The following is a 27,952-nucleotide window of genomic DNA, read 5'->3' as shown; positions in this document are numbered from 1 at the left end:
TCCTGATGGACCTACTGACAGATTTTGATATCCTTGTTCTTACATGCCCCCTTTTAGAAAGGAACAAGTAGGTCATTTTCAAAGGAGGAAAAAAAAACTCCCTGAGCTACTGCATTTTGGGGAAGGTATTAAAAAGATGAAATGCACCATGTGTAGTCATTAAGTGTGGATTTTTGTTTCATTTTTTATTTTCAATTGTTGCCTGTTTTTCAGAAACATGGAGGAAAGGTCAAAATTATAGGTACTTTTCAGAATAATAAGGAGCTCTGGTGGTGTAGTGGATAAGGCATTTGGTTGCTAACCAGAAAGTCAGCAGTTCAAATCCACCAGCCGCTCTGCAGAAGGAAGATGGGGTAATCTACTTCTGTAAAGATTTATCACCTCGGAAACACAAATGGGGCTTGCTATGAGTTGGAATTGATTTGATAGCAGTGAGTTTGGTTTGGTTTTGGTGGTTTTTCAGAATAACACTGCTAGGCTTCTAATCATAATCACTGAGTTAAACATTATTCCTGAGGTGAAACTTTAAAACAAAAATAAAACAGCACCAAATAGTGGTGTTTAGCATATCCTGTTATCTGACATCAACTAATTAATAAAAAATATCTATGTCCTGTGATTGAACATGTCAACACTGTCTACATTCAAAACTGTGTATGTCCAATCACAGTAAAAGGTAGCATAGGTTTGATTTTAAAATTAAATTCCACATATAAGTCAATCTCAACCCTGTTTAACAGCTAAGAGAGACATGAAGAGGTACTGATAAAGGAAAGCTGAAATCTAGAAATTTATCTTCATTAGGGTCTACAATACAGTCAAGGAGCTCTGGTAATGCAAATGGTTAACACTCAACTGCTAACTGAAAGGCTGGAAGTTCTAACCCAGCTAGTTACTCCTGGGGAGATAGACCTGGCAATATGTTTTCATAAAGGCTATAGCCAAGAAAACCTTACAGGGAAGTTCTACTCTGTCACATGGGGTCATTATGAGTCAAAATTGACTCGATGGCAACTAATAAGAACAGAATATAGATAGGATCTGGTGGTGCAAATGGTTAAGTGCTCAACTACTAGTTCAAAATAACACAACCACCACCGTGGAGTCAGATCGGACTCATAGTGACCTCTCCTTGGGTTTCCGAGGCAGTATCACTACGGAAGTAGATTGCCCAACCTTCCTTCCAAGGAGTAGCTGGTGGGTTTGAACCTCCAGCCTTCTGGTTAGCAGTCAAATGCCTTAGGCACTGCGCTACCAGAGCTCCTACTAGTCAAAAGGTTGATGATTCAAACAAATTCAGAGGTATCTTGGAAGACAGGTCTTTCGATCTGCTTGCAAAAGGCAGTAAGAGGGAAGTCAGGACAAAAGGATCAAGGCAAAGACGACACAGAGGAGTACAGTAGTTAAAGGCAATAAAGGTAACACACACACACCATCCTGCAATAATGTAATACACTCACAATCCTGCAATGGTGGCAGTAACGGTAATCTATGAGTAGATACATAGAGACTCAAGCTGAACAAAGGTGGGAAAGCAAATGGGAGTATACCCATAAATATACACAAGTTTGACAGAGGATATTTTTACATAGATAATTATATGTGCTGCAAAATTATCTACTAGTATAGTAGAGTATATGGCCCAAAGTTGTGAAAACACTTTGAGGGAATGAGTCACTTGGCATAGGGGCTCAGAACCATAGTTTTGGGAGACACTAAAGTCAATTGGGGAGTGCTGGTAGCATAGTGCCTAAGGCACCTGACTGCTAACCAGAAGGCTGGCGGTTCAAACTCACCAGCCACTCCTCAGAAGGAAGATGGGGCAATCTACTTCCATAGCGATACTGCCTTGGAAACCCAAGGAAGGGTCACTATGAGTCGGGTCTGACTCAACGACACATAACAACAACAACAACAAGGTCAACTGACATAACATAGTTCACAAACACAATGTTCTGCATCCTACTTTGGTGAGCTGTTAGTGGCCATCTAAAGTACAAACTATTAGTCTTTCCCCATCTGAAGAAGAGTGAGGGGAAAAAAAAAAAAAAAAAAAGGCAACAATTAGTCCAAAGGACTAATGGACTACAAGAACCATCAGCCTCTATGACTCTGAGATCAGAACTAGATGGTACTACCACTGCTGACTGCTCTGACAGGAATCATAATAGGACATCCCAGATAAAGTGGGAGACTACAACCAACCCCAACGCATGCTCCCTGATTATATACTAGATTGGGGGAAATAAAGAAAAGCTATAAAAGCATTTTTGGGAACAATTAAAGACATTTGAATGTAAACTGTATATCAGATTAATGAATCATGATTAAAATTTTCAGTGTGACAAAGACTATTTAGGAGAATGACCTTGTTCTTAGGGAATGCATGCTGAATTATTCAAAGTTGAGTATCCCAATGGCTACAAAGTACTTTCAAATGGTTCAGGAACAAATGCATTTTATGTTGAGATGAAGCAAAAGTAGCAAAAATCTAGGATAATCCAGATGAAGAGTATATATTTGCATTGTGCAATTCTTTGCACTTCCTGGGAAAATTTTAAATTTTCAAAATAAAAATTTTGGAAAATTAAAAAATTTGACTTTTTTTTCTACACTAGCAGATTACTGTTTAATTAAAGTGATCCCTTTTATATATTAGGATGATATCAAATTAGGAATTTATGTAAAAATAAATTTTTATTTAAAAACAATATGCTTTTATGTACCTAGCTGGGACGATAAAATGATCTTTTGTGTTTTTCATGGAACAAATAACAAAAGCTATGACTTTAATACAGAAACTGTCAAAAATTTAGAGCGTAAGCGCTCTCCCAATTTGTTCTTAAGGCTATGTATAGCATACAGCACCAACTGCTGTCAAGTTGATTTCAACATTCCAACTCATGTCGACCTCAGGTGTGTTAGAATAGGACTGGGCTCCATTGGAGTTTCAATGGCTGTTTTCTTTTTGGAAGCAGACTGCCAGGTCTTTCTTCTGAGACTCTGGGTGGACTTGAACCTCTAACTTTTCAGTTAGCAGCTAAGGGAGTCATTGTTTGCATCACCCAGGAACATCTAAGCCTATTACTAAAAAAAAAAACAAAAAACTCACTGCCGTTGAGTCGTTTCCAACTCAAAGCAACCCCCCTTGGGTTTCCGAGGCAGTATCTCTATAGAAGTAGATTGCTCAACCTTCCTTCCGAGGAGTGGCTGGTGGGTTTGAACTGCCAGCCTTCTCTGGTTAGCAGCCAGATGCCTGAGGCACTATGCCACCAGAGCTCCTAAGCCTATTATAAGACCCTCAATTAGAGATAAACTTGGATGTCAGCCATGACCAGTGCTGTGGAGAGGGGATGGAAGGAGCTGAGAGGCCATTCTCTCCAGTCCCACTCCCAAGAGGAACATAATGCCTGATCACCTCAGAGAGTTTCTTCTTCCTCCACAACTTACAACAGCTCCTTGTCGCATGCTTTGTCAAAGCTCCTTTGACCAATGTTAACCAGCCTGTTTTTAAGGAGCTCTTCTTTATATTGAGTCAAGCTCTTTCTGCATTTTCCTTTTCCCCACAGTGATGGAGCACTAAGGTATAGCCTCCGCACAGTAACACAGCACACACCTGGAAGCAGTTACTATGCTAGCCTCTGCCTCCTCCAGTCTAAGTAACCAAACTGCTTTGCTCTTCTGCAGAGGACGTATTTCCATCCTTTAATCATGAAAAAAAAAAAAAATCCTTTCCTGGGCTTATTGTAGTTTTTCTGCAGTAACACAGAAAAGACATTAACATCCAGGGAAAGTTCAGTGTATTCAGAATATTATATCCTTAAATAGATAACACACTCCTTGGGGGCTTCAAATGTCACTCTCTTAGAATCAGAAAATTTTTTTGTGGGAAAAAAAATTTTTTTAAACTAGTCTAATAGCCCAGAGTTTAAAATTCCCCTTGCCTATTAGCCTTACCATTTATCTTCTCAAAGCTACTATTCAACTCTTCCATTCAAAATGGCTACAACCTGCTGTATTCTGAAATAAGCATGGGAAGAGACTTCTCACTTTTTGTGTTTAGGGGCTACTCATTTTGTGCTTTTGTAACTTGATCCAGTATCTTCAGAACCAGCATATTCTTGCTCACTTCCAATAGAGGCAGTAGAAATTGACAAGGTGAGCCAAACAATCACAAATTATGCAATCACAACCAACAAAAGTATATTAACTAATGCAAGGATTACAATAATGAAATTTATCTGAATGTGAAATTTTTGTCACTTGAAAATCAAAAAATTTGGATGGAACTAGCATTTAGTGGTACAAGAAAAACTTTGGTAATACTTCTTACTTCTGCGTAAAAGGACCCTTTTCAAAGTAATTCAAACAGACACACCTCTTCACTTTTCAGCTGTGACTACAATTGTCATGACTATAGTGATAGTGGGGGATCTTGGTGACTTTTGATAAATGGTTTTCAAAGGAGGTTGAGAACATAATCAACAATGCATATAATTCTCTTATTTTCACTGCAAAGATCTATACAACACATTTAGACCACTGTTCAAAGGATTTTTCTCTCATTATGGCCTAAGTTCTCATTTTCTTCTAGTCTCAGTTTCCTGAATATGTATCTCACAATAAAGGGTTCCTGATAACCAATACAAATGCTAGTAAGATGCAGTTTTCAAAAACTACTTGTTTTGGAAGAGAAAGCAAGACAATATCCAACAGAAGGCAGTCAAATTAGCACTACAGCAATGTGTGGGTCCCACACAATGGGAGCCCTAATGTAACAACCAAACACTCACACTCCTTGGCTGTACATTTAATAAGGGCTTTTCTACAAGGGAGTTTTGCTTAAAAAGAAATTTCTGGCCCCTACTTTTGCCATTAAAATCAGGTGAGACACAGATTTTCCACTCAACAGAAAAAGCCTGGAATGGAATTTCAACTACACCTGAAATACTATCAACTTCACATCACCATTCAGTCAAGCCTTCATCTCAATTGGGCTCATCTTGTAATTGATGAAAACATAGGAGTATTCAGGACATTTGTTAATGCAGCAAAAGAAAATATATTCAAGAGAAGAGTCAGTTCATTAGAATAGTGTCTCAGTTTCTCCCTGCTGTAAAATGTAGGTTTGTGGTCAGAATAAGGATTTGCAGTGGAGCCTCCCACTTCCTCGTTCACTCTAAGCAGCACCTGCTTGTGATTAGTCACTCCTAAGCCACCTAACCACTTCTTTGCAGCCTTCCTTTGGAGCACCGAATCACTCATTCAGGTTATACACAGATAAGAGGTAAGATGCTCTACTCTGAAGCTCACCAAATCTTTTTCCCCAGTTCTAGACCCTGTAGGGAAGGGAGGCTCGTGAACAGAAGACAATTGCAACCCAAAGCTGCAATACTAACCTCTTCAGGCACAAGTGGTTCAATCATGGGTGCGTCCTCCTGCCTGGCAGCCAGTCTCACTGGGGACGTGGAAAGCCTTTTTTCCCACTCGTTTGCTGTGGCCGTATCTGTGGAGGTTTCTAAAAAGGTCCTTTTCAGCTCACTAATGTTGGTTTGATGTTTCATTAGGTCATCTTGAGTTTTATCTAGCTCCTATATTTGGAGAATGAAGAATCAAAAAGTCAACATGTTACATCTTTTTTCTTCCTGCCCTCTCCCTTTGTCTTCTCTCTTAAAGTAATGCCAGTCTCATCAGTAGTTAAAGTAAAACAGAATTTTGAACATCAGGGCTTGTAACACTACTACAATGACTCTGGTGAAAATGTGATTATTTCCAAGGACAACAAACAAACAAACAAATTAGTTCACACAAGCATAAAAATCAAAACAGTCTTAAAAATTATAAAGAACACAATTCACATGTACCGAGAGAGAATTACATACACACACAGGAAAAGGGATCTACATCTAGGAGGGAGGAAATAGAGGAAGCTGAGGAGTTAAGTTCCACCCCCACATCAACAGGTGAGAACACACAGTGCATGCAGCAAGGGGCGAGCCCACAGGTATGCCACTAAAAAATCACCACACACCAACATGCACTGGTATGTACCGATACCAACCTCTAACATAAGATTACTATGTTTGACATACACATTTTCACCCTTTATTCGCTTAATCAGACTATTCTGAAAAAAGTGGAGAAGAAAGGGAAAAGGTAAGGGACATGGTCCAGGAAGGAACAAATGTCATCCTACAGATAGCACCAGTGAGAGGGTAACTGGCTATTGAGCATGTTCAAAGATTTGAACACTGTAGACAAACAATGACTTATCACACGATGGTTTTTGTTTTTGTAAAATTTTCTACCTGTGCCTTGAGCTCTGCATCTTCCTCCTGGTCCGACTGCCAGCATCAAGAAAGAGTGGGAAATAAAGCCTTACCATGCATTTTATTGTAAGACTGAAGAATTATGGTCTATATAAACTTGCTAAATGTGGACACCAGTTTCCACTGCATGTGCACTTCTTATGTACAAACCACAGCATTCTCACACACAAATGATAGGAATATGTGAACAGAAGATTCTCTGTTCAGTGGGTCTTGGACATTTTAGCTTGAAGACTTCCAAGGGTGACAGGATCACGTACATAGAAAGATGGCAGGCTGCAGTTAATGAGTGTTAGAAAGGATTCAAAAAGTGTGATGAAGTGGATTAAAATAATTTATAGGAATGGCTAGATCACATGACAATGAGAACTCCCTGGCATTATTATTTGAACCCTCAGAAATTCTGTGACGTAGCGCTTTGTCCCCATCTGCTAGACCAGATAAACCAACGTGCCAAGAATTTCACAGGGTTCCCACATTTAAAAATTTCTTGGAACCTTGGATTTCATAAACCTATATAAATAAAAACAAACTGGGAAACTGAGATGGACTTAATAAGGAGGTAGTTTTTTTTTTTTTTTTTTTTAATGCCATCACTTCTTTGGGCTACAAAAAGTAAACAGGACATTTTCTGAGTTTTTTAAAAAATACACTAAGTTGATCTAAAACTCAATTCTCCTATTTCTCTAATTTCAAGGACCTATCTAGTCCTTGGACTCACATCCAAGTGCCAATTGACCAATCTGAATATCCATGCAATGGTAAAGCTATGTCTCTTACTTCTGAGCTACAAAGGGATGTGCCAGGGAAATCTTAGAGAAAAGCTAACTACCTGAGTGAGTGGCCATAAGGAACTCACTGAATCTATCTGGGTCTCAGTGTTCTTATCTGCCAATGGGGACAAGATTGCCTGCTCTGCCTCTGCCATACTACCCTTCTGCTACCCTAGCTACCTGGGTAGGAGAAGGGAAAGTGGTTAAGCAGTGTTATAGAGCGCACAGATAACTTTTACACAGAGTTGGGGAGATCCTAATTCTTTGCTGTCTGGTAGGTTCACAGTTGTTCACTTTAAGCTTCACAGTCCATCTAGGTTACATGTATTTGCTTGTATGCATCATGTTATATGATAAATTTAAAGCTACTATACAAAAAGGGAGTTCTGGTAGCGTAGTGCCTAAGGGATTTCACTTCTAACCAGAAAGCTGGAGGTTCCAAGCCACCAGCCACTCCTTAGAAGGAAGGTTGGGCAATCTACTTCGGTAGAGGTATCGCCTCAGAAACCCAAGGAGGGTCGCTATGAGTCGGATACGACTCCACGGCAGCATGTTTGTTTTTTTGGTTTTTTATATAAACAAAGAATTATTAAAATATTTTGTTTATACACATTAGGATTAAAGGGAAAACTTCCTGTGTCTACTGACATGAAGCTACATGTAACCAAGCGTACAAAATCCTGATATAATTGTTATATTTAGCATAGTTATTAGCTCACAATAAATTTGTGTGTGATTACTTAAAAGAAGCTGGGTAATATTTTTTAAATATTAATTTTTAACTTTTAAAAATGATGATTTCCAAGTCCTGAACTGATCTCTGGGATTTCCAAAGGAAAAAACTTAATGAAACACCATTATGAAATGCTTTTCTGGAGATATGTCAACAAAATGATGAATAGATACTACTTGCAATATTTTTAGTTCTTCCTAAAAAAAAAAAACCAACTAGAAAATGTTGTTAGGATTGGATTATGTAATAATAGTAATAATATGAACAGCCTAAACAAAGTAAAAAATAAATAAAATTTGCTAATGCTTCAGGAAATAAACATCTTGACTTTTATTACTATAAATACAGTTTTTACAGAAATTTTACTAAGTACTGGTAGAGAAGATTTGAAAAACACCATCTCTCACACACACACAGTACCAAAAGAAGTAATGAAGGAGATATTATAGCAAAGTATGTCTCCTATCATTGTTCAAAGTGACTATATATTTTTTTCAATAAAATACTAACCAGTCATTTGCTAATTATCTTTCCTCGAAAGAATTCGTTTCTTGTAAGTGACTTAGGCCACATCCAGTCTCACAAAATTAGTTAAGAGAAATACTATTGCTTTCAACAATTTTTACTTAGCCATGTAGGATTTAAAATTATATCCATACATATGCAATCAAAAAACTAAATTGTGATTTGTATTCCCCATTCATCATGGCTACTTGAAATAAATAGCCACTTACTTGGGACAGGGAAATACATTTAAAAAATTAAAAGAAAAAAAAAAACTACGTACATATAAATTATTTTAGGCAAGTGGCTCTTAAAATGGGACCCTATGATGATCAGAGTCAGCCTCACCTGGGACTTGTTAGAAATGTAAATTCTTGAGCCCCACCCAGACCTTCTGAATGAGATAAGGCTGCCCTGATCCTTCAGGTGATTTTGATGCAGATCAAAGTTTGAGACACTGGTCTAGGTAAGGGGACATATTGGCATAGTGCCTAAGGCATTTGACTGTTAACCAGAAGGTTGGCAGTTCAAACCCACAAGCCACTCCACAGTAGGCAGACAGGACAATCTACCTCTGCAAAGATTTACCACCTCAGGAAACCCAGAGAGTCACTATCAGTCAGAACCTACTCATTGACAGTTTGTTTTTTGTTTTTTTTGGTTAAGGTAGCTAGGAGCTCTGGTGGTACAATGGTTTAAGCATTTGGCTGTTAACCAAAAGGTCAGTGTGGCCAACCCACCAGCTGCTCCACAGATAAAAGATTAGGCAGTCTGTTTCTGTAAAGATTTACAGCCTTGCAAACCCTCTGCCCTACAGGTTCGCTATGAGTCAGAACTGACTCCATGGCAGTGGGTTTAGTTAAGTTAGATTTATCTCCACTCCCAAAGCTAACCTGTAAGTTCTTTAGTGCAGAGTCCCCCACAAGGCATTTCCTCCAGGCAACTCCTGCCACCCCTAGTCTGTCTGGATACTAACCTCTGTGGCAGTCGTCTCCCCATCAGCTGCAGTATCCGTCTGCTCACTGTCAGTCTATTGATCACACAAGTGATCGGGTTCCAGGAGGAAGGCAGGAATAGAAAACAAACCGATCCTGTTACACACAGTATGGCACAGGTCTGATAATTCACTCCCTTTCTCTGTGATCTGCATCATACTACCTTCCCACAAGAATGTAGGTTCAAGTAAAAGCAAAAGAAAGGCCAGAGCTAGGGTCACTCAACAGAGCAGACTCAGAGGAAGACTCAGGCACATGCAGCCTTCAGGGACCGCATTGGCCAGATCCACCTGTCCCATTTTATACCTCAGGAAAACCAATTTGACTTTCTTCCCTCCCCTTTTAACTAAAACACCCCAAAAAGATTTCCTATAATCTTTAATGCAAATAAAATGGATGTTTAAATATATTTTTTAATCCCAGCCAAATGTCATATTTGAAAGGTAAATTAAAATGTAAATTTAAATAAAAAGCTACTATAACAGTCACCTTTCAGCCCCTCATTTATACCACTTTGGTAATTTACATCCATTTATGACCATCAGGATGTCTGCATTACCTGTTAATTATAAAAAACACATGCCAGGAACTCACCAGCATATGTTTTATATACGAGCAACGTAACTCAATTTTCAAGTAGCACTAACTAGGTACTTTTAGGATTATATGTTGGATTTCTTTTGCCCTGCCCTTCATATAAAAAGGTATATCAACGTATGTAATAAAACATCATGTTCCAAAAGTACTATTCAAATGAAGCAAAAAAAAAAAAAGATAAAAATCAACAGAGAGACATCTACTTGGGAGCAAATAAAACAAACCACAGCATTGACAGGGCCAAAGCTTTGAGGGGAGAGTCAGGATAGTGACAATTTCAGAACGAGTTTTTAACTTGTTTCATAAGGGTTTGTGATTCAAGACAAACACTACTTCACTTGACTAGAGCCATGGACATTGACATTAGAGCATCTAAGTGCTGTACTATGACAGTGAATTTTCCTGCACAAATATCAACTTAATCATTAATAAAGTTTCCTTGATCAAAGATTTGTATTTAATGTTTTGAAAATGAAAATCAAAATTGGGGCTCTAAGGTTGTGAACCTGCCTCCTAAAATGATCTCTCACTCCAAAGATCAAGGATGTCAAGAAGGAACAGTTTGGACAGAATTGTTTATATCTACATAACTCCTGCTAGGTTGAATTCTTGGCATCATCTTGGAGTTTTATTTTATATATTTATTCCTAAAAGGAAAGGAGTAGGATTGATGCTTGGCATATTCTCCCAAAGATGCCAATCTGACAGCCATGCTGCCAAGCCTAAGTGGAAAATAATTTTTAGTATGTTAGTCAAGAAACTGTGCTAACAAATTTTTCATTACCTGACTACCTCAAGTAACAACTGTGGGGAGAGAAAGGAGGAGTTGTCAATTTTCTTATAAAGGTGATCACTGCTTATGGTATTAGCCTGGATTCACTCACTGACAGCCTAGGAGAAAGGCCAGTTTGAATTAGGAAGAGGAAATATCGCAAGCTCTTTAAAAAAAAGATATAAGTATTGTTCAAGGTGTAGAGATAACTCAAACAAATCTTAGACTTTCAAGGATAACAGTAACTTTTGCTTAATGTGCTAATTGTTTGGGCCAAATAAGTAAGTCTAAAGTTCTTGGAAACACTTTTCCTGCTATGTAAATCATTTCCTTTATGGTTTTGAAATTCACATTAGTACCCATCCAGGCATCTCAGCATTAAGAATACACAGTAGTAGTTAGGCGTGAGGCTCTGAAGTTGGGGTAGCATGACCTCAAATCCTTGTTATCAATCCTGCTGTGACTCACTGGGCACAATATTTTTGACCCAGTTTCCTTCCCTGTAAAATGGAGAAAATCTCCCTGTAAAATGGAGCCCTAATCAATGGGAAAGGAGCTCTGGTAGCATTGTGCCTAAAGCACTTGACTGCTAACAAGAAGGCTGGCGGTTCAAACCCACCAGCCGCTCCTCGGAAGGAAGGTTGGGCAATCTACTTCCATAGTGATACTGCCTCAGAAACCCAAGGAGGGGTTGTTATGAGTCAGGTCTGACTCAATGGCATGTAACAACAATCAATGGGGACATTAAGTACTTTAAACCATGCCTGATGTGTGCAGAACTCAAAAATCACTATAATTGTAATATATTGATGCTAGCATGTTATATAATTATTACTACTATTGTTTGCCTAGCTATACACAAATAGTTTAGGCTATAACTAAACTCCCTCACATTTCTTACTTGGCATGTCGTCACTCAGTCAGTTAACAAGCATAGAGCCTGAGCAATAAATACTGAATAAATGAAGTAATGTAGGGTGAATAAAGCAACTGTTATTTATAGAGTAACACACAGTACATGGTACTATGTCTAAGCTCAGCAGCAAAATGTGTAACTCGTCATGGATGATCATGACATACCATGCTTACATAATTTAGAATGTTAAAAACCAGTTGACCAAATGATTTTTTCCCTCTAGATTTGAATTCATCTTCTTTTATTATGATTGTTCCTTTTGCATCATCAAAAATGACTCAAAAATCCCCCTTAAATTGTATTTGATAGTACGGAGAGCCAAATTTATCTTATGTTTCTGAATAGGTGATTTCATACTCTGCCCTTTCATATCTGACCATTCTGAAAGTACAAAAGGAAAAAAAAATTATCGGCTAACACCTTTTTAGTGTGCAATGATTAATTCTTTCTCTACTGGGTTTCATATCTTGAGAAAGGCTGAAACCAACTAAACCATTCTGACACTTGAAAAAATGTAAGCAGGATGATAAACTATTTTAAAAGTATTACATAGACACTAGTGATGTAACATGTGTTAGGAAGTCACCCAGTTTAGCTGCCAAAGTGCTTGAAGCCTAGAGAATAAAATAGGCCATGAAAGCAAATGGCATTTTGTTTTCCCAAATGGATGACCTAAATATGAATTCTCTATCTCAACTTGAACTGGAATGCACAGCTCCTAACACTTGGGGTTACGAGATGACATTGAGCAGATGGCCACATACAGAATTTTATGGCACGAGAGCCCTGACAGAAATGTCATCGGCTCACCCGGCTGGAGAAGAGGGTTAGGAAGACTGCAGCTGCCAGAGCTCATGGCCTCATAGGTTGGGAATAGGTTATGCACTGGACGCTCCAGCCACAAGTTCACTAGCTTATAACAATTAACTGCTGTGATTTGTTTTGCCAATGTAATGCAGACATGCCCAAGTTTAACATTAATTCTCATGCACTGATTACAACAAGATGTACACCCTGGATTAGGCACAAGATCTGTGTGGTTTGCTATATAAGAGTTCCAAACAGTTATTTACAATTTAGAAAAGCAGCAATCTTTTTGATTTATGTTAGCTCGATGACTAAACTCCATTGATACAGGAAAAACTTTATTTCCAAGTTGGAAATCAGCTAATACTATAAATTATAATTACTATAATACTATAAAATATGTAGATAATAAAGTGTTCTTAACTGTAGTATATTCTAGGCCTACATTGATAATATGGCCACTGTGAGAAATAGTGATATTAAAGCCCAAGATTTAAAGCAGCTGTTTCTTAAAATACATTTCATGTATGGAAAGTAGTTATATATGTATGTAAAATATCTATCTCTCTCAGTTCCAGGTAACAGTCATAGGTGTCCCAAGCACCTTGCAACTAGCCCTCATGCACGATCATGTTCTAAGCTTGAATTTAAACACCTGTGAAACCATTCACATTTTTTTCCTTCTTGCTGCAAAGAAACGATCATAATGCCTCTAAATAGATACTTATAAATTCCTGCAATGTATATACTCACAGGTGTTATTCTAATTATAACTTGCTAGCTGAGCATAACAGGGAATAGACTTTCCCTTTTCTAGTCTTGCCTTGATTTGTGATTTTTTTTTTTTTTTAATTAAATGGTGAGCATATTTGGCTTGTCTTCTGCCCCAGGGAAGTTTGAGGGGGTCTGGGGAGAGGAGTAGACAGGAGACATGACCACCCAATAACTCTGTGTGGCACCAATTCTTCCTTTCTGAGCGCTGTTTGAAGCTTGTAGGGAGGGAAACTTCCAGGCTGTTCATATCCCAGTGGAGTGGGGGTAAAGGTAGGCAATGAAGAGGAGGCACTATCAGCCACCACAATGACTTCCTGAGCTGCAAGGTGAGGACAGGAAGCCAATGGACGGCATGACTCCCAAAGTGCAGAGGTAGACTTGAGGCCTTCCCTCCAGAGGCCTGTTGGTCTTTCCTGACTTTATAAAACTGCCCAAATGTGTGGACTCTGGGCTCATGCAGGAGTTGAAAGAATTGCTGGCATCTAATATATGCACTGGCATTGCTGGTACCAATGGGATGTCAACCCATAGGTAGAATGTAGAGAAACCTCAAACAAGTCTCTGATATCTCGTCTCTGAAGACTACTGTGCACAGTTCTTGCTGGGACTGTTTCTGGCTCCAGTGCTTACTGATGTCATGTGAGTACTATAAATTGGTCTTGACATTCTTTCTGACCCAGCACACCCACTGGACGTGATACAACTCTGTGAGCTGCAATGAGAGTCTGACAGTAACAATCAAGAGGGCAGTTGGGGGTGTTTTGGAACCTCCAGGGAGGAGATGCATGTATGGTTTTAAAAATCTATCCAGGTGAAGAGGAGCTCTGGTGGCGTAGTGCCTAAGGCATTTGACTGCTAACCAGAAGGCTGGTGGTTCAAACCTACCAGCCAGTCCTCAGAAGGAATGTTGGGCAATCTACTTCCGTAGTGATACCATCTAGGAAACCCAAGTAGGGGTCGCTATGAGTCAGATCCAACTCCATGGCAGTGAGTCTGGGTTTCCCCCCCACACACACACTGAGTTGAAGATGGTCTCTTTCCTATGGTGGGGTCTTCTTCCCTTGCCCCATGAATATCAAGTATTGTCACATCAGAACGTTTTTTGGTAACATTCCATAAAACTCATCAGAGTTCATCTCTCTCTTATGTTATTTACTTTGTTAAAAGACAGTATCATTTTACCGATATTAATACCGTTATAAATCACTATAACCACACAGAAATCTTTAACTTAATCCTGATTTTCCACATAACTAATGAGTTATTTAAAATTGGCTTCAGCCAAGTCCTCACCACACGTGTCACTCGGTGGGCAGCAGACTGCTCCATACACAAGGTGTTGTGCCTAACCCTGGGGCCCAGTTGTACTCCCCACACACACACAACCTTTCCACATGTCGGCACAGACAATAAATGAGGCTCTGAAAGTAGGACCACTATCGCAGCCACCACCTAACATCATTTCGGACTGAAGCACCGAACACGAAGGGAGTGTGTTCTATGCCGAGGTACACACCTCTTCCTCTGAACTGTCACTCGGGTCATTGTCTAGTGAGGCAGTCAAGGAGGCCGCCTTGGGCTCCAGGTAGCAGAGGCACATAGCCAGAGGGAAGGAGAGAGTGAGGGCATATGGCACTGAGAAGGAGGCGGAGAGCAGAAAGAAAAAGATGAAGAGGAAGCAGGGCACAAGGGAGGGAGAGCGGATCGGGAGGTAATGCTGCAAGCTCTGTGGGAGGAGGTTGGATTCAGAGAGGCTGGGGAAAGAGAGGTACCCATCATCATCTAGAAGAGAAGGAAATGACTCAGGGAGCTGCAAGGAGAAGGAAAACAGGGTAGTCCCTCTGCCGGCTGGCTGTGTGTAGCTAAAAGCCACATCTGGGTTCCCCAGGTAGGGCTTCCCTTTGCCTTCAGTGTCCAGGGCAGGCTCACCGCGCATCTGCACGGGGTCTTTACAGGGCTTGCAGCCTGCAGGCTCGTGGTCCTTCTCCTTGCATCTCTGGCGGAGCTTTGTGGGAGATGCAGGGGGGCTACATGCTGATGGTGGTGACAGGGAACATGAGTCAGTGCTGAGCCTGGGTGACTGATGTGAGAGAGACAGAGACAGACAGCAGCAAACAGAGGTGCAAAAGGACAAAAAGAAAACTGCAATTAGTTAATTTTCTTATGGGTATCAATATAAAATTGTAAAACAAGAATTTTAGCACAAGGGTTGTTGCTCACAGGTTTTCAAGTACTCAAGCTACATGTCAAAGTTGCCATGAATGGTTACAATTCTCCCATGAGACCATCAGATATATGTTGGGTCTTTTTAAAAAAAAAAAAATCAGAAGTTTACATATTTCGCACAATTTAAAAATTTCATTTTAGACCAACAATTCTAGAAAGTTGTAGGGTCTTAAGAGCAAAAAATAACTCTGGACAACTTAAAATGAGGACTTTCAATAACCCTTTGATCTTCTGCTCAAAGATTTGTCACTGCAGTTCAGTTGTTTTAAAGATAAAAATGAAATCCAAACTTTGATTCTTTTTTAAGTCTTTAGCATTAGTCTCTTCCTCGGTTAATCAATTACATCCTTGTAACATGGGGTTCCAAATCAAAGTGTTTCTGGCCCCACTCCTGTCTGATAAACAGTTATGATCAGAGACTTCAACAACTAGCATTTTAGGAACCCTGGTTCCTCATAAAGAACTGACGTTCCTTTGAAAACTTCTGTATTGGCGCCTTCTATCTATGACATAAATGGAACTTAAAACTAAAACAAGTGGGTCCAACACACTAACCAGCAAAAGAATGTATTTTCTTGAAATATTTTCTATAAGTATTTACTTGGTATTATTTGTGGTCCACACAAAATATAAAGATACCAACTTTGCAGCCTTTTGATTTTTTTTTTTTTAAGTGCAGATAAATAGCACATTTAAATCCCTTCGTTTGAACCCTTAATACAATGGTAAAAGCAAGCATTCTCATAAAAGTGCACCCATGTGAGCACAGGTTTTTGTGGAGAATGTCAGTTTAGCTCCCATTCTATCTGGACCCCATCAGTCTCAATTACCAAAGCCACTTTCATGTAAAGGTGGTGCAAGGACCACTGAGAAGGAAGGGGAAGAAAGAGAGCAGGTAAACGAACTCTGAACATAACCTGAGCAGGCACTGTTGCCTCTACAGTCTAGGGAGTTCATAAGGTCAGAGGGACCCTGGAGATAATTAGACTTCTGCTGCTTTCTGTGAAATTGTGTGTGTGTGTGTATGTCTGCCTAGCAACCTGCTAGCATGGAAATTACCCAGCCTGCTTTGTGCCGGTTATCCAATCCTGACTATAGAGATGGAGGTTAGGAAAAAGCACAAATAAAATGGTATCATGGATGTATTAGAATTTAGAAGTCTTTTTTACTATTAGACAAGTATGTCTTTTCCCACATACTCTCATTTGTACCTCAAACACTGTGTTATAAATAGGAACCTGCACAAGTGTCATTCAACTAAGAATCCTGTAAAAGTTACAAGCCCCCTTCAGCCTGAAGACAGTAATCCCCTAGGAGGCAAAGGCTGACACAATTCCTGGGGTGGTAATTAGGCAATGATATATGTCCTCCTCTATTGAAGTAGATTACCCAACCTTCCTTCCGAGGAGTGGCTGGTAGGTTTGAACCGCCAGCCTTCTGGTTAGCAGTCAAATGGCTTAGGCACTATGCCACCAGAGCTCCACAAAAGAACTGAGTGACCAGTACTTCAAGAACTCTTTTCAGCAATACATTTTCAGTTTGGTTAAAAAATAAGTATCCTGTATGTGACTTTTTGAAGAGGGAGAAAAATAAAGTTTACATTTAATCTTCCATGCTGCTTATTAAAATGGGGTTTAAAAGACAGCTTTGCCCCAGGGGAAATAAACAGCCAACCACCTGCTGAAGTACTAGGTCTCAGCTTTCTGTAGGCATTTTAATCAAGTTGCTGGCTTCACAGAGACTCAGGCCTACCAGGGCAGTTGTTTCTTTGTCTTTTTATTTCCTGATGGCTTAAGTGGCTCAAGGTGAAGACAGCTGACTGCTACATTTTACGCAAAAACACACTGGTGGACTTTTAAAATAAAATGAAACTGCCTGGAGCTATTTTTTGCAGAAAACTAAACATCATTTACTTTTATGTGTCATATCATCATATTTATACCTCCATGAGAATCAGATGTTAGCATGGGCGATTTCAAGGAATCTGAGAATAACTAAGTATAAAAGCCACACATTTGCTTTTTAGGTACACTATCTGCTTTTCATGTCCTATTTAAAATCTGCCTTGACTGAAACAAAATGGAAGATCGTACATTTTAACAGCAAGATGATTCAAATCTCCTGGCTATCACTTTTGTGACTGCATCATTTGGATTATTAGGACTATAGAAATTAAATATTTTTTGATATATCCATCAAGATGGCACTATCAAATGCTTGTCAAAAGGAACATTTTTCTATAGAATCACAGGTGGTGTGTCTCTGCTTCATAAATAATCTACATTTCAAGAACTCATGTGCTGTACTTCTGAATCAACCTTAGGCAAGTTTTTGTACAACCTACAGGTTATACAAATATTATTATGTTATTTCCTTTTGCTCTGTACTCTGGACATTCCAAGAGCCACTCCCTTTTCCCATTATTACCATATGTATAAACTCTCAATGTGTTGTTTGACTTTTAAATTATTATTCTGAAAAGTTGCCCTCTAGTGCCAGATATCAAGATCACCAGAAATAAACATAATGATTAAAGAGAAATTTAACTCTAGGTGAAATGATGTAACAAAATATAATGAATAAAACATTTGGAGAAATTGCTCCCAAATTCACTCTCTATCCTCCTTTGCAATCTTCTACCTTAAAATCAAACAGGACCACACACTACTTTCATAATTAGATTATAAAACTGAGAAAGGAAACAGTATATAATCACACAGCCAACAGTCACTCACAGTAGTCAGAAGATGGCAATGTGATGACTGTGTATCTAGAATAGTATACAGTACTTAGGCAGGAGAATAGGGCCAGAAACAAAACAGCTTTCGTGAAAGTTCTGAAGTGTGAGCCAAAATGGAAACATGTCATTGTTCAGTAAGAGTATTTTCAAGATACACATACAGGGCAGCTTTTGATAGTCTCAGAAAGCACATCAGTTGTTAAAACAAAACAAAAAATTCAAAAAGAATCTTTTCAGAAGATAAATGTTGAAACAAGAATAATACCTTAAAAACTGACAATATGAATGTAGCCAAGGCTGAACTGAACTATGAATTACTGCGTCTTAACACATTCTTGCTTTACAGACTCAGAATTATTTAGTAGCTTTAAAAGTCTGCACGAGCTGGAGCAGGCAGCTGGGAGATATACCTTTCCCTCATGCCGTACTGCCGCGACGGGCGTGGCTTCCTCAGCCTTTTTTCGGCGGTCCTCTTCTTCGTCGCGCTCCTCCTGGGCCTTTTTCTCGGGTGTCACAGTGGTGATCAAGTTGGTTTGAGAGATGCCCTTTGTTGCAGCGTACTGGCCAGTACCAACCTCTGCAGCAGACATAGAATCCTTCATGTATATTTCATGGTTTTCATTCACTGATGCTAAAAGCAAATACAATTGAAGAGATAAAATCTGAAATAGTTAATTAGGAAGACAGATAACAACACCAATTAACCTACTACAGGACAAAAATAAAATACCAGGACAAAATGCCAGGCATGGCTTGAAAACTGATGGAACTCAGCCCTGCATATATCTTCAGCTAAACGCCAGCACAGACTCAGCTTTCCTTATCACCTGTAACAGTGTTGGAAATTCTTTAAATGCTTATCCTTTGGAGCCACTAGAGTAATTCCCATCATTCCCAGGCTTTCAGGTGAGGAGGTATCAGAGGGTGGGTATAAGTAGAAGGAGATGAGGCTGAGCTGTAGCCATGCCTGCTATCCCACAGAGAAATGGGCTGAACACAGGTGTCAGCCACCTGGTAGCAACTTCCACAACTAACTGTGGTATCTGCAGTAGACAACCATTAAAGTACACTCATCTCTGAGCAAAGCATTGTAAAGCTATTCACCAAAAAACACTGAATAGCTTTTTGTTTTTGTTGTTTTTATTAATAATGGTTGAAAAATCTATTATTCCTAAATATGCCCCATGAATTATGAAAATAACTACATTGGCAGAGACTCAAAAATTTAGATAGCAACTCTTGTTCAACTAGAGTCCAGAAATATTTTAACTTCTACTGTGTTATGCACACAATCATCTCTAATATTTTTGGAGAAAACAAGACCAAAGTTGCTAACTCAAGTCCATGCAAAAGCAAAACATGCAAACATAAGAGGTAGAAGACACAGCCTTTCATTACAGCTACAATGTCTTAGTGAAACAGATTCTTGATTCAGGTAAGTTTAAAGAAAATGTAGTACTCATGATTTGAGGTTTTAGGTATCATAAAATTTATTTAAGTGTATTAAATGCTGCTTTTCAAATACACAGTTACTAATTATAGGCAAAATTAAAATCTGCATTCATATTTTAGAAACTTTGAAACATAAATATTAGAAAGGATTCTGGAACCTTTTTTTAGTAGGTAAACCACTTCACTAAGCACATGCCTGTTCATATAGAATAATCCTATATTTTACATCTCCTTATACTTATGAAAAAGCTCATGAGAGAGCTCCCTAAGGGAGCAGTTAGGCTTTTCTAAGTAAGATGCAAGCTTGCAAAAAGCAGTTTCTGTTCCACCAGGCAGCCATGACATCCAGCTCAGCAGCAGCAGAACACATACGAGAAGTGGCAGTTCCCCAAAGAGTGAGAGACAACACATACTAACATCACTTTTGGGCAGGGAGGAAGAGACAGGACAGAATTAGTACATTTATTTCACAATTGTCTTCTGTCTTCTCAGCAGTCATTAACACACAGAGGTCATTAGGAAAACAACATTCACAACAAATGTGTTCCCCTGTGTGCACATCACTAAACAAAGTGCATGGTATTAAGGAAAAAAAAGGTCTGATTCTACAAAAGCTCCTTGAACATTTACTTATAGAACACAGGCCAAAAAAAAAAAAAAAAGTTAACTTAGATTCTCTAAAGAAGAAATAAGTAAATGGAACAAAGCAGAAAGAAAAACTAAATGTTAATACAGATATTGCAATATTTTAATTCAACTATAAACCATCCTAATAAATATGTTATTCCAAAAGTTTGGCTCTAAGTTAGGTATCCTGAATATAGGGAACACTCAGAAGATATACCAAAAACCAAACTCACTGCTGTGGAGTCAGATCCAACTCATAGCGACCCCTACTTGGGCTTTGGAAGCACACTACGGAAGTAGATTGCCCAACCTTCCTTGCAAGGAGTAGCTGGTGGGTTTGAACCGCCAGCTTTCTGGTTAGCAGTCAAATGCTTTAGGCACTATACCACCAGAGCACCCCAGAAGTTATACAGTGGTAATGAATTTCCTGGGTCAGTCCAAAAAACCCTCTGAGAACAATGATTGTAATTACTGTTAAATAAATGGCAAGGGTACCTTCACATATATTGGTGGTCTTACCCCGTCTTACAAATGATGACTAAAAAGGAGACCTGGAGAGTTTAAACCATTTGCCACTATCACACAGACAGAGGGCAATGGTAGAAAAGCCTGGATTTGAATCTGGATTTAGCTACACTATGTGAGGGTTTGTTCCACACGTCACTAGCAATATCCATGGAGTCCCTGGATGGTGTAAATGGTTAATGTGCTCAACTGCTAACTGACAGGTTGGATGTTCAAGTCTACCCAGAGGCACCTTGGAAGAAAGGCCTGGCAATCAACTTCTGAAAAATTAGCCACTGAGAACCCTATGGAGCACATTCTACTCTGACACATTAGGCGCCACCATGACTCAGAGTCAACAGACAGCAGCTGGTAGTAAACATCTATAACATAGCTCTAATGATACAATTTGACTTTCTCTATACACTGTTTATAAAGTATTCCATTAGAAAAACACAGGAAAGATTCAGGGAGTACACTGCTTGAATCATTATGAAGGGGGAAGGGAGAATTGAGACTCTAGGAATAGTGGCAACAAAGGTAAGGAAGACAATCCCAGACACTTGTAACCACTATTTATTTATGTTTTTGCTTACTTTTAAAATCATACAAATGGCAAGAAAATTCTAACTCTTTGTATCTGCACAGGATAGTTCTTCTAGAAAACAATTAATCTTCAGATGCTCTGAATTAGGATACAGTGGCACAGACAGAGAGGTTTGGCCATGTTGGGTCTGTAAATCTGGTACTGCTCTTGCTACCAGAAAGTGTATCTGCTTATAACCATGGACAGCAAGACAACACCATCACACAAAATAGAACAAAAACTCACTAAATACACATTCTTATATTATTCCTTAAGAAGGTTAATTAAATGATTTATTTCCCTGTAGATGACAGTACTTACGCATTTGACTTAATAGTAAAGAATACTTACAGAGCAATGTCACCCACCCCAACACAAATCATTTTTAATATTAGTTAGGAGAATTTAACTTATAGTCCTTTGCTGTAATTTGAGACATCTCTTCTACTAGCTATTATTTGACTGATGTAGGGCACATTTTATTCATAAACTTTTTTATAAATGTTGTTGTTGTTGTGTGCTGTTGAGTCAAACCCGACTCATAGTGACCCCTTCCTTGGGTTTCTGAGGCAGTATCACTATGGAAGTAGATTGCCCCATCTTCCTGCCAAGGAGTGGCTGGTGGATTTGAACTGCCAGCCTTCTGGTTAGCAGTCAAGTGCCTTAGCCACTATGCTACCAGAGCTCCCTTTTTATAAATAAATAAATTTAACTTTCAGCTTTCTTTCTGAAACAGAGTCTGAAGCAAACCTGCTAATCATTTAGGATTTGCCAGTAGGAGAATTAAATTACATATCCACAGAGTATATGACTACTGTATGTGGGATGAGGACATCTTCTCCCAAATTCAGGGTTCCAGCCTATGAAACCTGTGTTCTTTAGTCTCTCAACATCATTCTTTTATGTATTTTTATATAAATCTCCAACAACTGAAATTAGGCTAATAAAGGCATTTTTTTTTGGCTTAAAAACTAGTCATCCAGCCATAAATGAACAACTATATTTCAATTCACAATATACAAGAATCTACATTACTAAAGCTGATATGATTTTACACGTTTTTCAAAAGTTCATAATGGTTCCATATTCCCGTTTGCATAGCCACGAATGATTGGCAAGGGCCAGTTAGAGAAGCCTACCTCCATCCAGGCTGCGAGACATGGTATAACGTTTGCTGGATGAGCGCTCGAAGTACGGGGCTGGACGATCTATCAGTGCACTGGCTCTCCTTGTCTGGGCTTGTGTTCTGCCACTATAACGAAACTTGGAACCCAAGGTAAGGAACTTCTTTGGAGGTGCTTCTGGTAACAACAGTCTAAAGATTATTAGGGGGTGGGGTGGGGAGGAAAAAAAAGATGATTAATTTCTTACTCTGTTATGAGAAGAATCCCTGGCACTCTACTACTAACTGAAAGGTTGATGATTTGAACCCATTCAGTGTCATTGCTCTGGCAGCGTAGTGCCCAAGGCACTTGACTGCTAACCAAAAGGCTGGCGGTTCAAACCCACCATCCACTCCTCAGAAGGAAGATGGGGCAATCTACTTCCATAATGATACTGCCTCAGAAACCCAAGGAGGGGTTGTTATGAGTCGGGTCTGACTCGAGGGCACATAACAGCAAAAAGAGTGTCATTGCAGAAGAAATGCCCTGGAATCTAATCCATAAAGATTACAGCCAAGAAAACTTGCTGGAGCTCAGTCCTACTGTGTAACAACTGGGGCTGCCATGAATTGGAATAGATTCAATGACACCATTTTTTGTTTGTTTTGTTTAATGGGAGGTAAAGTCCTTTGTGTGCTAAAGGTTTAACACACAACTTAAATACCTGAGTTTATAAGCAAATAATCAATTCACAGTATGTGACAACTGGGGTTTATAGAGGGCACAAAAGCAAAACAGGGCTTGTATTGGACTGGATGAACTTTAACACCCCACACAACTGTGAGAGTCTATAGTTCAATTAACCTCACAGAAATGATATTAATCAAGAACAGTGATTCAGTGTTATCTTTAGGTGCAAGTTTTATGGTCTATATGTGAGCAAAGGAGTCTAGAGTATTGAGAAATAACTGAAGTAGTAGGGAATGGGCTGGATACTTAGAGTGGACACCTTATATAAATAGTAAGGAGATTCAAGAGATAATAAAGAAAGGGCTGATGAGATAGGTAAGGAAAATCCTTCAAAGTTAGAAGTCCTTTTAGGATTCTTGTCAAGAAATCTAGTGACAATGAACTTGAAGTAACAGAAAAGGCATCTTTTTACATTCTTCTTCTTCCCATCAATCTCTTTCCAATCATTCCAATTTTCCATTAGCAAAAACTCAACAAGATTTCTACCTACCTGAAAAACGTATGGTGTTCAACACACACTTTCCATAAACGCTTGGCAGCTCGATGATTTGGCAGCTTAAACCCAATCGTGCTTTCAAATTGTTCAAACTAAATTTAAAAACATTTAAGAGTAAAGTTTGGAATTATGAATAACATGGAAGCTTTGCAAAATCAACAGCACACAAAATTTTTCCTCCACAAACTAAATTGCTATACACAGAATTCATGCTTTAATAAAAAAAAAAAACCTTATTATGTATGTGTCCTTGAAATTCATAATATTATAGATAATTACATTATGAACACAGTAAATGTTCATACATGATACAGATTTTACGAAAACTAAATGGGCTGTTCACTGGATTTCTCTCCAGAGTCCAATCTGTTCTGATCTCACTTTGAAACTTTATTTTTATGACATCATAACTTCACTTACAATGTATAGAAATGAACAAAACATTAAAAGATAGTTTGTCATAGTCTTAGGAATCACTTCTTCTCCAAATATATTGCCAACAAATATTTATATTTCCTAGGTTGTTGATGATGTGGTTATCAGACATTATTGATTTTATTTATGGGCTCCAATATGGATTATTCATGTTAAATGCTATTATTTCTCTGTATTATACATAAGATCAGCATGCATATTTCACATGATACTCTTATCAGCCATGCGGATTTTCAAGGTGAAATATCTGATCTAGTTTCCTAACACATTTTACTATTATTACTGCAGATGCTCCATAACTTTTTATTTTCTGAAGACAGTATACATCAGGCCACCAGAGGGCAACCATCTTAAACAATAAAGGCTCTTCAAAAGAACACAGACCCACCAGACTGATACAATCAATAGCAAAACAACTTATGTGGCAAAGAACCAAGGTGAAAGGTCCCATGCAGGGTACGTGGGAGACTATCATGCTTGACTCCCGTTTATTTAGGATGGCGGGAAGAGGGTGGTGGTGGTGGGGGTGTTGTGCAAGACATTACAGGCTGCTCCAACTGCAATACCTTCCCTAATTTCTTATTTACTCAAGATGCTCATCTGTAGTGTAACTATTTGCCAATGGACCTAGCAATGGACAAGCCAGAAGTACTATGGAACTTGACTGAATTATCACCTATTGATTATTCTGTATCTAGTACATACCATGTACTGGATAGTAAGTATGTATATATGTATCTAAGTACATGCTACATTAAAGCCAAGGTTTATAAACAAAAGTAAAACTCATTCTCTGCCTCAAGAAGATGATCTTATACCTCTACCCTCTTCATCACAAGATAGACATGTGCTCCTACGCTTTTTTGAATGTTTATCTATCTCCCCGTGCTTTGTATACATTTCTTTCAACTTCTTCTGAGCCTTTGTGCCACCAATAATTTCTTTTTATTCATTCTGCTCAGCCTATAAATATGATCATTCTGCTCAGCCTATAAAAGGGGGAAACAACAACAAACTTCATCAAAGAGAAGTCACTAGCTGCTGCTTCTACTACCTCACTCCTTCCCTCACTGCAACCTCATTGCAGGTGCCCTCACATCTTCCTGAACTCCTCTCTTAAATGTTGTAATTAGATCTAATGGTCAAGAAGTTCAATGTGCTTTTCTCAGCTCTTTTCCCACATGCCTTCTCTGTACCATATGGCTGTGCTGTTTGACCACTTCCCCTGAAACTCACCTCCTCACCAATAACTGTCTATGTTCCTCCTTTTATTTCTCAAATCATTTTTCTTAATCTCCTTATGCTCCATTTCTCTTCTGTCTGTCCCTCCCTCAAATGGTAGTAGTACCTAGAGTTTTATTATAGGCCCTCTTTTCTCCAACATTATTTCCTTTTTGGGTAATTTATTACACATCTATGCCCTTGAATAAAATGTGTACAGCTGATGACTCTGTTCAAGTTCCATCCTTTTATTAGACAAGAATTACCTCCTGAAAATCTGTCCAAGAGGCATTTTAATCCTTTTTCTGGAATTCTTTCCCTTTTCCCCATGTTGTCTACTATCATCTACACATACCTTACTCATCTAAACTAAAAGCCTCTGATGATCCTGGACTTTGTCTTTCTTTTATCCCTTCTTTCATTCTGTCACCAAGACCTGGTTTTAGCTCTGAAACCTCTCTCAAATTTGCTCCCTCCATTCCTTTTCCACAGCCACTGCTCTAGCAGAGGTCTTATATATTTGTAATGAGTTTAATTCTGTTAATATACTATCCTGAAATATGCATCCAGTTATGTTACTTCCTAAAGCAAAAGCTTCTATAGCTCACTGTGGTCCACTCTAACATTTCTTCTATGTTCCCGGCTGTATACACCTAACACTATGCTCACTTCATGCCTATGGAATATGGTCACATTTGTATCATGGCATTACAATTCAAAATGTACATGTATGTTTCTCTGCTCAACAGAAATTCCCTTGAGGACAAGAACAAGGTCAAATTTATCATTCAATCTCCAAAGCCCAACATTGTGCCTGGCATTAAACAGGTGCTCATTCAATAAACAGTTAGTGAATTAAAATGAATAGATACTGGTTCATAAGTTTCACATGCAGTCTTTAAGAAATATATACACAGATATGTATATATTTAACTTTTATTGTGGTGAAAACACACAATGATACATTTGCCAACATAACAAGGTCCCCACTTACAGCTCACGGACAGTGACGACATTTTTCATGTTGTGCCACCATTATTACTATCTTTCTCTAAAGTATTCCACCACCATTTGGCATAAACTCAATGTCCCACAAACAAAAGCTGCCCCTCCCCCTCCTTCCTACTCCTGAAGAAATATTTTAAAAACACTTTAATTTCAGGTGTTTATGTACAGATTATTTTCAATCCTCAAATACAAGTGTGATTTTATATCTACATAAATCATGAATCCTTGCTTTATATTCTGATTTTTATTTTTATTGTATCTCCACATCTAACAGAGTTGCAGATTTTGAAGACAGGAGATAACGCTAAACTGTATCAGAAAATGTTTCAGAGACACAAATGAGCCAGAATCTTAGAGCTTTGACTGCCTCCATTACACTAACCACACACTTTAGAAACTGGAGATACTATCATGCAGAGAGTAACAGGTATTACTGCCTCTAATGTACAACCACTTAAAGATATAGAGGTAAGTTGATCTTGGATACTGTTGCCCAAGGATAAGGATTAGCAAACAATTCTACTCTTCCATTAGCTTCTCTGATTTGAAAAAAAAAAAAAACCTGGGATATTGGGCTATGGAAGATTTACAGAATTAGAATTCACACTTGGCGTTCTTAGTTCTAACTTTTTTTTTTGTAATTTCATGCATATTATCTCTAACCTACTCACTTCAGGATACAGCCAGATTTGTTCTTACAACAGGACAGATAGGAAGAACTCTCATCTTTATTCACAAAGAAGTTTAACAACTAAGAGTTTCTTTTACACCACAGACTGAAATATACAAGAAATTATTCATGAATCTTGAATTTATGTTAAAATATGTTTTTTTTTAAAAAAACTTTCAGTTAATGTATGCAATGGGAAAAATTGGAATAAAATAATAAAAGAGAGAATATTTTATTACTGATTATTGGACAAACCTACAATAAATTCTCTTAGGCATTTAAAAATAATTCATCATGTTCCACAAAACTCAAAATTCATGAACAAGTAATTTAAATTTCTATTTGCAGTCAGGTACCTTTCTTCCCCGTGTATAAGCAAGTACAGGCCCACTTACCTCTCCTGGCCTGATCTTAATGTAAAAGTTGTTCCGTTTGTATGAAATTTTTAGAACCTTGGGCCAGGCAAATCTGTTTATTCGAAGTCGGTCACGATATATCAATAGACCACTAGCACAAACTCCTAACATAATTTCAACTCCTTCTGAATCCTGTAAAACAACAGCAAGAAACAACAGATCACCATCTTACTTTCTTCCATGTATGGCTCGAAATAACAGCTAAGAGTCCTTTATAGAACCTATTAACTGATTACCCTCTACCTCTAATTTAAATATGAAAATACTGTAGCCATTTTTTTTAAAGTTACCATTAATTAATTGTTTTTTAATGAAGATATTTATCACCATGAAGATATGACACTTTGAATAAAATCTGCTCCCCAGGTATCTTAGATGTACGATGTAATATTCCACACACAGAAGACAGACCAGGTGAATGTGTGTTAATATAAGTAACAGCCACAGGTGTCACCTACTGAGTATCAGGCACTGCTCTCACCACTTCATAGATAGTAAAGATCTAGATCTTTACTATG

At 38.5% G+C, this 27,952-nt stretch overlaps 1 protein-coding gene across 1 annotated transcript in view; it reads right to left on the bottom strand.

Moving 5' to 3' along the window:
• EPB41L3 (erythrocyte membrane protein band 4.1 like 3) overlaps window positions 1–27,952 on the bottom strand; it is a 136,423-nt gene that overhangs the window by 7,961 nt on the left and 100,510 nt on the right. The window contains exons 7-14 of the mRNA XM_042780224.1: window positions 27,414–27,566; window positions 23,679–23,776; window positions 22,475–22,650; window positions 18,577–18,797; window positions 14,717–15,280; window positions 9,316–9,369; window positions 6,309–6,344; window positions 5,400–5,591 (exon numbers count right to left, since the gene is read on the bottom strand). Coding sequence (XP_042636158.1) covers window positions 5,400–5,591; window positions 6,309–6,344; window positions 9,316–9,369; window positions 14,717–15,280; window positions 18,577–18,797; window positions 22,475–22,650; window positions 23,679–23,776; window positions 27,414–27,566 — 1,494 coding nt within the window. The remainder of the gene's footprint in view (window positions 1–5,399; window positions 5,592–6,308; window positions 6,345–9,315; window positions 9,370–14,716; window positions 15,281–18,576; window positions 18,798–22,474; window positions 22,651–23,678; window positions 23,777–27,413; window positions 27,567–27,952) is intronic.

Source organism: Orycteropus afer, unplaced genomic scaffold (genome assembly GCF_000298275.1).
Source record: "Orycteropus afer afer isolate SDZICR_OR568_19922 unplaced genomic scaffold, OryAfe1.0 scaffold00028, whole genome shotgun sequence".
NCBI classification, from domain to species: domain Eukaryota; kingdom Metazoa; phylum Chordata; class Mammalia; order Tubulidentata; family Orycteropodidae; genus Orycteropus; species Orycteropus afer.
This window is presented reverse-complemented; position numbering and strand designations above follow the sequence as displayed.